Source organism: Abramis brama (assembly GCF_963993115.1).
Source record: "Abramis brama genome assembly, chromosome: 9".
Taxonomy (NCBI): domain Eukaryota; kingdom Metazoa; phylum Chordata; class Actinopteri; order Cypriniformes; family Leuciscidae; genus Abramis; species Abramis brama.
This window is the reverse complement of record NC_139971.1, coordinates 3,767,727-3,780,642: the sequence shown is the minus strand read 5'-3', so window position 1 is coordinate 3,780,642 and position 12,916 is coordinate 3,767,727. Positions and strand designations below refer to the sequence as shown.

At 36.1% G+C, this 12,916-nt stretch overlaps 1 protein-coding gene across 1 annotated transcript; it reads left to right on the top strand.

The window, feature by feature from the left end:
- Positions 1–9,753: 9,753 nt before the first annotated feature.
- Positions 9,754–12,529, top strand: LOC311090108 (uncharacterized protein). Its single transcript, XM_084125248.1, has 5 exons — positions 9,754–9,883; positions 10,525–10,898; positions 10,973–11,039; positions 11,412–11,580; positions 12,016–12,529. The coding sequence occupies exons 2-5, from the start codon at positions 10,716–10,718 to the stop codon at positions 12,134–12,136; spliced, it is 540 nt and encodes a 179-aa protein (XP_083981374.1). The 5' UTR covers positions 9,754–9,883; positions 10,525–10,715; the 3' UTR covers positions 12,137–12,529.
- The last annotated feature ends 387 nt before the right edge of the window (positions 12,530–12,916 follow it).

The window sequence follows — 12,916 nt, the reverse complement described above, 5'->3', positions numbered from 1 at the left end:
GTATATGTCCTTCAATATTCATCATGATCCTAAAGTGTTTGATTGTGTTCCAAGGATTACTCCAGTCAACAGCTCTGCTGTACTCTTAGCTAATCACTTCAGCATTTTAAAAGCTTCATGTCTTACAGTTAATTAGTATAAAACAGGTTCTAATAGTCTCTGATGAAACTGGTCAAAGATGGGAGATAATTATTAGTCCACTAATGAACACTGTTTGTGTTTTTGCATAAAAAGAGGGTAAACTTGGGTAGATGCATTCATGTCTCTTAAGTGCAATTACTTTAAAATGATTTCTAATTATGTTTTCATAGCATATGCATCTGTGGAAGGAGTTCTTCTTTGAGAGGTTAACCCCAGAGGTCACAGAGCTTACTGCATGCAGACTATTCCAAATGTGATGTTATTTCTGTTGTGCTTCAGTATATGTGGCTATATCATTCAGCACTTGATGACATTTGTCATGCTGCAAGTAGCACATTTGCAGAAAATCAAGTATAAATTGAGCTGAATGTATAATTAATAGCACAGGTCAAACGAAGTAGCATATGTGCATTATATTCATATTTACATACCAATACCAGTATTTATACAGGACCATTACAAACATCCTCAATAATTTAGAAAGGCATTTAATATTGAAGCAATACTCTTGGGCTCATAGTGTCATTTCACCTTATGAGAATCTGACCATTCAAAAGTTTGAGATCACTAAGATATATATATATATATTTGTACTATTCATTTTTGCCATATGTATATTTAGTTCGCAAAGATTTTCTTACAAATCAGCTTTGGACATTGTGAGTCTTTTATGTAACGACCCACATGAATACATCATGAACAAAGATGAGAAGAACGAAAGAGAGAAGAATAGAAAATCTATGTGATTCCTCCTCCTCTTCATCTTAACCCAGGCCCCATTACGCCTGAGCAGGGCCGTCCCCGGTCGAACGGGAGGTTATGCAAAAAGACGTTGATGAATCCAGCTGACTTTGATATCTAAATATCGATTTTATTTTTTTGGTTTTTCTCCTGCCAATTATGGCGAGGCGAGATAATTCCCTCCAGGTGAAAAGTGGATTGCTTCTATTTTCGTAACATCTCAATATTGTCAAGCTGTTCTTGGCTGATGCAGTATGGATTCCTGCCTGCCTTATCTTTCCTCGTGAAGTCCCATCAAAAGATATTAAAGACACAAGAGGCTGGGAGGCGAGCAATAAACAACCTGGCAATGTCAAAAATGTCATAAATCAAAATTCTGACACGACTGTTGTTGGACACTCCACTCCGCTATTTTCTAGCCCCCACATGCAGAATGGAGAAGTGAATGTGAAATGAGTTTTGAATATACTCTCCATTTCACTGGAGTTTCCAGTCATTGTAAATGTGTGTGTCAGCGCGGAGAATGTCACTGCGCTGCTATCTGTCCGAGAGGTGTTGAGCTGCAGTGACGGATGACTATGAGTTGTGTTCGAGGCAGGCAAGGTATGGAAGTAAAACACTCCAGTATCTTGCCCAGCCTTCTCTCTCTTTCACTCTCCATGTCTCTAAAGAGCGAGAAATGCAGGCTCTCTAAACTGAAATGGAAAGAGCTTCTCGTGAACTATTCCACCACCCTGGCGTTGTTGGACACATCATCCTCAACACCAATGGACTTTTATAACACAAAAACATCTCCTGGAGTTTCTGTGGTCATTTTGCCTTTTTTATAGTTAAAATGTAAACCCAGAGTGTCTTAAAAGGATGACACAAAAGTTCCCTTAAAAAAAAAAAAAAAAAAAAAATTCTGTCATTGTTTACATTACTAATGTCTAAACCCATATAGCATGTTATTTAATATGGCATAATGTATTTGGTACTGGCTGACTAGGTCTGCTACGCTGCAAAGCAAAGTAAAAATGGACTTGATACTGCTAATATATACAGAGAGACTGTGCTATCAGAGTTCCTCTGAACCCCTCCACCTCCCCAGCTCCACCTGCCTAGATCTGCTACAGGATTTATGTGCGTGTGTTCATGCAGCAGAAGCATATCTTACATGCTCACAGCAGCGTGTCTGTGTATTTATTAGCAAAGCAAGTCCATATTTTCTTTGCTTTGCAGCGCAGCAGATCTAGTCAGCCAATACCAAATACATTAACATTGCCATATGCTGTGCATATGTTGTGCTGCTTTATATTTTTGTGGAAACCATTATAATATATATATATATATATATATATATATATATATATATTTTTTTTTTTTTTTTTATTATTCGTTGATGAATAGAAAGTTCAGAACAGAATTTGTTTGACATAGAATATTTTGTAACAATTTAAATGCATTTGCTGTCACTTTGAACTTTTTTTGAACCCAAACTTTTTAATGGTTTTGAATGATAGTGCATCAACATTTTTAAGTATATTCAAATAGAAAATGGTTAATTTACTTTGTAATAATTGTTCACAATGTTACAGTTTTTACTGTATTTTTTATCAGATAAATGTAGCCTATATACATTGCTAGTGCTATAGTTGAAGAAGTCAATGTGTGAGGAACAGATTTGAAAAATGTTGTTAATCAACCATTGTAACATGTTCATTTTATGGAAAAGAGCACCTCGATCATTCTGCAAAACATCTTCTTTTGTGTCCTAGAATAACTAAAATAATTTCTGGGGTAAAAAAAATGACCATACTGTATCTGAACAATTATTTTTGGTGAACCGATTAAAAACATCTGAGTCACTGTGATTTCATGGTACTTTTATAATGCTTTTATCCAATTTTGGAGCTTTGGTCGCAAAACGTGTTCCTTTATCTGAATAGAGTAAACTGAATGCCACGTGGGAGAGCGATATATAAGCCTGCATGCTATCATTTCTTTCTCATTAATTTGAATTGCTTGACGTCTGATTGGCAGGGTTGGTCTAGTTATCCACATTACCCAGCATCTGGTATAAACACTTGCCAAACTCACACTAACTATCCTCCGCTCCTCTTTCAGACAGCATGACTGGATTTGTAATGATGCTTGATCGCTCAGAACCAGCGAGCCCAACTCAGGACGGCTTAAAAGTGGCACACAGAGGCGTCAGGCTTCTCCTGAGCTTGAGCTGCATAAATCTGTAATTTGACAGCCAAGATTTGTTGGGACTGTTGAGACGTCTCACCCCGGGGCCTGCGAGCTGGTGAGATTTAATTTTCTCTATTCTTTCAAGTTCTTTTTATTGTTATTACTAATTAACATCCCATCTATAATTTAATTTTTGAGACTTGACTCTGGGATTTAGCCAACATCAAATATGCAGGCTTAATTGTATTTTTGGAAAGTTTAGTAAATCAATTTGCCCCGACCGAAAATATATATATTTTATGCTAAATGCTTGGCCTTGTTTGCCTCTTTCAGCACATGCAAAGGTTTCAACCACATAAAATAACAATTTGCAAGCACAATTGACATGGGATCACACGGCTGTTTTATTTCCTGCGCATGGTAACCAAACTGATATGCGCAGACAGGCGGCAGAGGGGGTCATTACCGGCGCCTTGCATTTTTTAATGGAGGCAAATGTGTTTCCTCTGCAACTATCAAAGAGAAGGGAGAGGAACAAAGAGCTTCGCCCTACTCAGCAGCATACTAATGCAAGAGAAATGCATTTCTTTGTCCAGAAAATACTGTCCTCATTATTTACTCTGCACTGTTAGGCAAACTTTTGCAGTGGCCTAATGGAGGGTACAAATGCAAATGAAGGGTTTAAACAATTTTGTTTGCTTTTCTATTGTCACGCAAATGGGCAGTTTAGGAAGAAATTCTCTCAGGAAATTCCCCTGAGCCGTGAGATGATTCCACCGGAGCCGCCGGACGCTCCGTGAGCTCTGTGTGAACGCAGGATAGATGAGCTACAACAATACACCATCACAGCACTTTCATGCACAGCGCTTATTAAACGGGTCACAACCATAGAACTTTATCACTTTGTTTGTTTTCCTGCGAGGTCCACTAATAACGCTAATAAGACAAACTCAAAATGTTTTTTGTTTGTTTTTTTTTCGTGCCATTGTCGCCTTACTGGGCGAATTAAAGTGACAGTAATAATAAAAATCTCACGTTGTTCCAAAACTGTATAACATCCATGAAACACACAATGTTCTTTTCCATACAATGTAAAAGAAAGTACCATAACACTAGTCAATACGATTTATGCACTATAATCTTTTAAAGGTATACAATAGCTTTATTGTCAGGGTTCTGTCTGTTTATTCTTGGTTTGGTGAGCTCTGAGACTCCTGTTGTCTTGTTTTGTCAAGGTGAGTTGTTGTGTGTGTGGAGCGTGTTGTTCGGATCAGCACTTCAGTCTAGCTTGGTTTCGGTTCTGTGTCGGGATTCGGCATTTATGCTCCATGTTTTTGTCTTCTGATGTGAGATTTGAGTTCGCTCGGGCCGTACACTTGTGTGTTGTGTAGCATGCGGTTCATGTTTACATCAGGACGCATGTTTTCATTATATCTCGTGTGAACACGTGGGTTATGAGTGTCCTCATTAGCATTTGTGTCATGTTTTGTTTGAACACATGGCTTGTCATGTTTGTTTCTTTGTGGCATGTGTTCTCCTATCTGTTGTCTTGACCCCTCCCATCAATAATTATTGCTGGTCATTTATTCTCCTTGTGTGTGCAGTCCTGTGCCAGTTCGTCGTCAAACGTTCCAGTTGTGTGTTGCCCTGCCCAGTCAAGCTTTCCCCCACTAGATTTTGTTTTATTTTTTATAACAAATAAAAGCACATCGTTCTGCACCTTGAGTCCTCGCCTCATCCCTTACCCAAAAAAATGACATTTATATGCTGATTTTTTTTATTATTATTTTTATTTATTTTTTATTATTTACTGTAAGTCTTGTTGAACAGCTGCGGTGGCCATCACTTTCACTGTATGGAAAGAGTGGGTTTGACAGCCTGCAGACCATCTCTGTTTTCCAAGACATAAGTTATAAAAGTTTCGAAATACATGACAAAAGTTTTATTTTTGGTAAAATATTCCTGCAAGACACTATTCTCTGCAAAGCTGCGGTAGAACAATATGTACTGTGAAAAGTGTTGTAATGAATTATACAAATATATGTATATATATATATTAATATTAAATGAATCTGGTTTTGAATATACTGTACCTATACTGAAGAAGTCAAAAACTTGATTTAAGGGGCTGATGAAATGCAGTTTCAGATCTTTATATATGTTTATGGAGGGTTGCTTATGAAGTAAGCAACGTTTTTTTTTTTTATATTGTTGAAAAATGTTTAAATATTTGTAAAAATGATCATTTTCACTTAGCCAAAAACAAAAGGCCCGGTAATGCTTTGGCAAACTTCATTGCACCATATTTATGCAGGAAAATTGTGACACCACAACTGAAGCAATTTCAAATCCTGGCATTTCAGGAAGGTGGAAAACAAAAGTTCCTGGTTACACTTTATTTCCATAGTCCACTTTAGACATTCTACTAACTATTAGTAATTTTGCAACTACATGTAAACTACAGTAGCAGTCATTAGAGTATTAGTAGACTGTTAGGTTAGAGTTTGGGTTAGAATAAGTTGTTGTAGTTGCAAAGTTACTTATAGAATATCTGTTGAGGAGCATCAGAATAAAGTGTAAGCAGATATTAAGCAGACGGTCTACTAATAATCTAATGAGAGTTAGTTGACATGTAGTTGCAAAGATGTTATATTCAACAGAATGTTCAAAAGGAACATCAAAATAAAGTGTTACCATATATATATATATATATATATATTTTTTTTTTTTTTTTTTTTTTTTTTTTTTTTTTTTTCTCAGCACACACAGAGCAGACATCTAGCAAACATTCACAAAATTGTTTGTTTGGGTGTTGGTGTTGTGTGAACTATCACTTTTTTTCTAAACTTTTACGAGATTTATCAGATTGAACAAGGTAACAATGGCCACATTTACAGTGTAGTTCAGTGATGTTGTGTCATTCCTCCTCCAGTCCATCTAAAAGAGTGCGTGTGTGGTTGTGCATGTTGTCATGAGCCTATCCACGTGCGTACAGTAGCATGTGTCACATGGCATTATGCACCTCTAGAGATGCTGATTCCTCTGCCACACATGTGTAATCTGCCAGGCTGTCTGTAAGGTATGTCTGCTCTTTGCATCCAGATCTTCAGATTATGAGCACCAAATGCCTGTAATGGACTGGCAGTCAGATCAGAAGTGGCACACAGACATAAGGGAATAATCTATGTGTGAAAGGCTGATAGGCCACATTAAACACATCCTCTTCTGTCATCAGAGCTTTAATTGCTACGGCCAGGTGCAAACAGCTTGCAATCTGGTCTGTGAGTCCCTGTGTTTTGCTTTCTAAAATTATCCCTTTGACAAGCAATTTGGGATTTAAAGCAGATTTAGATAAGAACAAGAGAGAGATGTTGTGTGTCCACTGTACATGTTGATAATCCTCAGCATCACAGCCAGAGAAGGGGATGTTTTAGCATTGCAATCTATTAACCATCTCTCACTGATTCTCTACCTCTCACAAAGGAAACAGCAGGTGCTGGGAAAAGCAGTGATCAGCGGGTTACAAAGCTCCGGCTCAATCCCTTCCTCTCAACGCTGAGGGAGCAATTCTCGATCGAGGTTGTCTCTCACGGATATCCTCTCGGTTTGTCTGAAATCCGTTCACCTAAACACCAGTACAATAGACTGCGGGAAGCAATACATCTCACACAAACTAAACCACAGCTGTGAGAGAATCAGCGACTACTCAAAAAACATCTAAAACCTTGTTCGAAACAAACCTGGGTGATGTGGGATGAAATAAAAGTGTCAGCATATTACAGAGATTTCTGAAGGATCATGCACTGAAGATTCACAGGAATAAAACAAATTATTAAAAGAAAAACCAGGATAACACTTTATTTTGATGGACATTCTATTAACTAAAGTAACTTTGCAACTATATGCCAATTAGCAGTCATTAGAGTATTAGTAGAGTGTCTGCTTAATATCTACTAACTCTTTATAGTGATGCTCCTCAACAGATATTCTACTGACTATAAGTAACTTTGCAACTACGTCAACTTATTCTACTAACCCTAACCCTAATCTAACAGTCTACTAATACTCTAATGAGAGTTAGTTGACATGTAGTTGCAAAGTTACTTATAATTAGTAGAATGCCTAAATAGGACCATTGAAATAAAGTGTAACCGAAACCAATATTTAGAATTGTAATAATACATCACAATATTACCATTTTTTCTGTATTTTTGTTTTAAAAAAGTGCAGCTTTGCTGAGCTTAAGGCTTCTTTCAAAAGCATCACCAACCCCTAAACATCTACATATTTACTGTCCCCATAAATCAAGAACCACACTGGTTCACTGTAGATTTATCATGTCACATTTCTAAGAGAGCCCAGGTGGAGAGGAAAGTAAACTAGCATCTGAAGCACAGGTTTCCTTCTCTCTGTTGAGATGGAAGACAGAGTCTGTTTTCCTCTCTGCCTCCCACCATCCCCAGGTGTGTATTCCCCTGACGCTCGTGTGTGTGTGTGTGTGTGTGTGAGTGAGTGGTCTGCCTCCCCTGACTGTTGCTTTGTTTAGCTTCGTGTATGGTAAGAGCTCCTTACTGCTGTCAGACCCCTCTTCTCCTCCTTGGCCCTTGAAGCCGGCTGGAGGTTTTTTGTGCTCTCAAGTGTCGCTCCATTGTCAACTGTTGCCTTGATATTCAAATGGGTTTCACTGGCTTGAAGGGGGTGAGAAAGATAGAGGGCAAGAATGATAAATACACCTTCAGTGGAAAGCACACACGCTCTGTAAAACATGAGGAAGTACTCTAATCACAAAGGTGGGAGAGAAGAGGAACACGAGAGCAGGATGAAAGCGAAAAAGAGAAAGAGAGGGTACATGACAGCACCGGTTATAGTGACAGCGTGGCCAATGGTGGAAAATCTTCATTAGCACCACAGACACCATTCATGGAGAATGGATAAACACAATATATACTGTATATATAAGTAGGTGTGCGATATTGAACAAATCCCAGAAAATATAGAGAGATTTTTGGTCAATATCGCACACCTACGTATATATACAGTATATATTGTGTTTATCCATTCTCCATGAATGGTGTCTGTGGTGCTAATGAAGATTTTACACCATCTCTATATTTTCGGGGATTTTGTCAATAACGATAATAAGATGAGGCCCGTCATGGACAGCTGACTCTTAGAGCGAATCATATTCTTCATATTTTGTGTGGTGATTAGTTCACAGAAGTGACAGAAATCAACTTTTCCTCTATGAGGCACTATTTGCTCCCTTAATCTGATTTCCAAGAGATGTTTAGCTTGTATAATAATGGAAATGTGTATAACCTTATAAGATGTATGCATCATATTTTATGTAGATTTTTACTGTATTTTTACTGTAATTTACTGTAGATTTATTTACACAGACTGTTGCAGCTCCGAAGTGGCTTGAATGCATTTGCACTGCATCTATAAATGCATAAGTAATGCTTAGAGATTTCTATTTTAAATGAAAAAAATAAATACTTTAAATATGAAACTGAAACCGCCATTATGTGCTGTCAAGTCTCTATCTTAATAAAATTTAATAATTGAGTCATTCAAACAATTTGTTCAAACAGTTGATTCATTTGGTCATTGAATCATTCTTTGAACTGATTTGTTTCATTCATTCATTCAGTAACAAAGAACCGAGGCATAAAAATGGCCATGTTTTTGTTTGGTTTTTGCAAAGCGAGTGATTCATTAACCACTATTCGTTTGTTAAGTCGTGATGTAAGGAATACCGTTTTCAGGTTCAAGCCTCCACTCGTTTTAAGCGAGAATTCTTTATCAACAGCCATTTATGAGCATTACTTATTCTTGTACATTTAAGTTAAGCTTTTATAAACCCATTGTGTACACTACAGTCTCTGGGCCCACAGCATGCTGGACACCAATATTTTAATGATACATAAAATATGAATTACTGTCTAGCAATAAAGGTTAGGATCATGATTTTCCTGTAGTTTTACAGCACACTGTGAGTGTTTATTGTATCAGTATCATTTGTTGTTTGCTTTTTTTAGCATCTGATAGGACGTTTGGATACGGAAATGGTGACATCATACTCAGTGAGTGGATATGTAAAAAAAAATAGAAGAATAGCAAAGTGCATTAAATGGTATTTGCACTCCAAACTTGTGTGTTTATGATAATTTATGAAAATAATATGCTTTCAAAAAACAGTTTTCAACATAAAGCAACTGTTTTTGTATAGCTTAACACTGGAAGCCTTGCATATTCAAGTTGAAAACATGGCCACATCCAATGCTGCACTGTTAAAAATTGCTGTAGTTTTTACAGTAAATATTTACAATAGACTACTGTATTTTTACATTTACAGTATTACTGTATTTTGCCATGTGGGAGCATGCATGTTCCTATGACAGTAAATGCTACTGGATATCATGCATACCATTGTAATTTATTTTATTTATTTTTTTAAGAAGAAAAAAAAACGGTTGCAAAAGTTTTGGCGCTTCACAATTCAATAACACTAAAGTAATAGTCAACTGTAATAAATACAGCCTTTTTTTAGCGAATTATTTACACCATTTAAACTCTGACATTTGATTATATAACGTACACCTCTAGTACTTTAAAACTGTTGGCTTTTAAAAAACTCCAATGATTAAACAACGACATCGGCGTAGTGCAGTGCGTGTGATGTCATTTCGTCAATCGTCATCTTCAGTGGACATCTTGGGAGTTGGGACTTTCCCCGCGCTGCATCATCACAACTCAATTTTCGCGCTCACCTCATGGGCTACGTTTACCGGAGGAGGACCTCGATTGAGAGTGAGACGACGAGGTGTGTAACGTTAGTAATTCATGCTTTATTGTAAACGTGAAATCCTGTTACATCCACAATATATTAACTATTATTTTTATTTTGTGACGTTGCAAAATGGATAATCTAGATTATTTGTCCAATTTTATGATACTGAATTTGCTTGAGTCCAAACACAGATGAACGATTAGCTGGCTAACGTTAACTGTTATTTTCTTCACCGTGAAAGTGTGGCTGGGCTGTCATTTTTTTACGATTACATTTTTGATAACTGTTCGGTATAAAATGATTTTACATTGTTGTTGGTAACATGTAAGCTTTTAAACATTGCAATTAAATTGTGTAGGTTTTTTGCAACTAAATAGTGTTTAACTTGACTGCCAAGCCATTAGCTAATGTAATAGCACGTTTTTGTTCAATTTAAGATGGTGTAATGAAGTATTTTCTGTTTTAGTTTTATGTTAATATTACTTGTAAGGGTGCTTGGTATTCATATTTGTAATTTAGTTGTTAAATAGAAAGTACATTGGTATTTGCTGTGCACATGCTTTCTTGCTGTGCATTTATTAGCTTGTGAAGTTTTTATTTATTTATTTTATTATATTTTAAATCAGGATTTAGATGTGGTGTACCTGATTGCCCACATATTTTGTCTCTCTCAGTAAATTTCTACTGAAGGAATGTCTGGAGCCGATAGAGGAGAACTTCACAAGTTGATGGAGGTCACATATTACCGTCAGCGCCTCCTCCGCCACTGTCTGAACTAAAGAACTCATGGCGTTATCTGTTTTGTCTGAAGGGGATCTTTTTACATTTCCAATTGCTTACTGACATCTCACTGCTACAAAAAATCATGGAGAGCATTGAAGGTAAAGGAAAGAGGATTCTAAGATTTTTTCAAGAAAAGCCAACAAGCAATGAGGTGTGTGCTGTTCTGTCGAAGTATCAAGAGGGAAATTCTCTGGTCCTGTGCATCTTGCAACTCTTAATGGCCCATTTTAAAGAGAGAACAGAATCCCTTCTAATTGAAGCTGATGTAAGTATAACATTTAGATTTTTAATGTCTTAAAGATTTAATTGTAATGCTAAATTAATTTTTGTTTTTCTTAGGCAGCAGCAACTGCAGCCGACATGGAAAGAGATGGATTACCGGATTCACCCGCACTGATCATCCAAGGTTTATTGCTTTACTTTGTGTGTCTTTATCTAAAAATAAAAAAATACATCATGATTTACTCACCCACAAGCCATCCTAGGTGTATATGACTTTTTTCTTTCAGACAAATACAATCAGTTATTTTAAAGAATGTCCTGGCTCTTCCAAGCTTTATAATGGCAGTGAATGGAGGATGAGATTTTAATATAACTCCGATTGCAATTGTCTGAAAGAAGAAAGTAATTTACTCCTAGGATAGCGTGAGTAAATCATGGTAATTTTCACTTCATTTAATTATTTTCAGACTATCCCTTTATCATGAGCTACCCATGAACCATACTTTTACAACACTTATTAATCTATGGCCTGCCATATTTTTTTTATTTTTTATAGGTGAATCCATGACCCCAAACAAGTGGATGTTGTCAGTCGAAAGGGAAGTTGTCCTGGGCCCATTTTCAGAGACATTTGTTGAGGGCCTGGCAGCATTGTTTGCGACCTATTTCAACTTAAATCTTGCTTATCAGGATGACGCTGCATGCACGCTGGAATTTATTCAGAGGTATTTCAGAGCATAAAATCTTACTCAGTATTTATTGTGGACTTTCAAATTTTCTTGACTTTTTTTTTTTAGGTTTTCAATTTAGGATAGTTTATCAGGATTAGATATTTTATGTAAAAGTTTTCAAATGAACAACAAAAAATTGCTAACCACACACTGAATAGAGAATTATTTTATTCACTGCATGAATAACTAAATCTAAAATTACTAAAATTAAATGTGTATAATAATGATATAATCTGTACATTTTGTTTATTGTAACATGTAAGGCTAAATATTTTTATATTAAAATTTTGGATAAAATTAAATATGACCCTAACTCTTCATTAATTGGAATTAAATGTAATTTATGAGTTGTATGACAAATTTTGTATTTTATTGTTTAAGTGTATACTGTTTTTTTGATAATTGGATTTTGTGTGTTTTTTTTCACAGAGGACTTAACCCGGGAACTGGATCAAAAGTTGCTGCTGGAAACAAGAAAATGCATGGAATGAACCCACATGTATGCACACTGTTACGGAAACTAATGGACTTTGAATGGCTTGCCATTTAAACAAAAGTATTCCAATGGAATTGATACAAGAGACTCTGACCTGATTTCCAAGTTCATGGCACTTCAAAGCCCTTTGAAACTGCATTGATTTGGACTTCAACATGCTGGTTGCGACTGAAATCCATTGTGTGGATACAAATCCTGAAATGTTTTCCTCAAAAAACTTTATTTATTTTCCACTGAAGAAAAAAGACATGAACATCTTGGATGACATTGGGGTGAGTAAATTATCAGGAAATTTTCATTTTTAGGTGAACTAATCCTGTTCTCAGTGGTTCTTTCCAAGGCTAAAGCCTTTCATTTAATCTCCATTTTTGTTTCTCCAAATATATTTTGGAATCTGGTGCTTATGTTAAATACCCATTATTGCACAATAAATTTGTTATATTAATGAAAACCTGTTATTGTGAGTTTTATTTGACAAAAAGGCTGAAACTTACAGCAAACGTATACACACAGCAGTGAAAAATCTCAAATAGTGAATTGAATTTCACAGCAAATGCTCTAATTTACTGTAAAATGTATAGCAGTACATGTAAGTTCATTGTTGCTCTTGTAATTTCTCTTGCATTAATAAACATTATTTCGACTGTAATTTTAGTTACAGCTGTAAAAACAATTTTACAGCATATATAAGGCAGTGTGCTGTGTTTTTTACGGTACAATTGTAGTTAATGATTTACAGTGCTCTTGGAAATTTTACAGTCTTACTGGCAACCAAAGTTGCCAGTAAGTTACTGTAAATTTTACAGTACAATTGTAGTTAATGATTTACAGGAC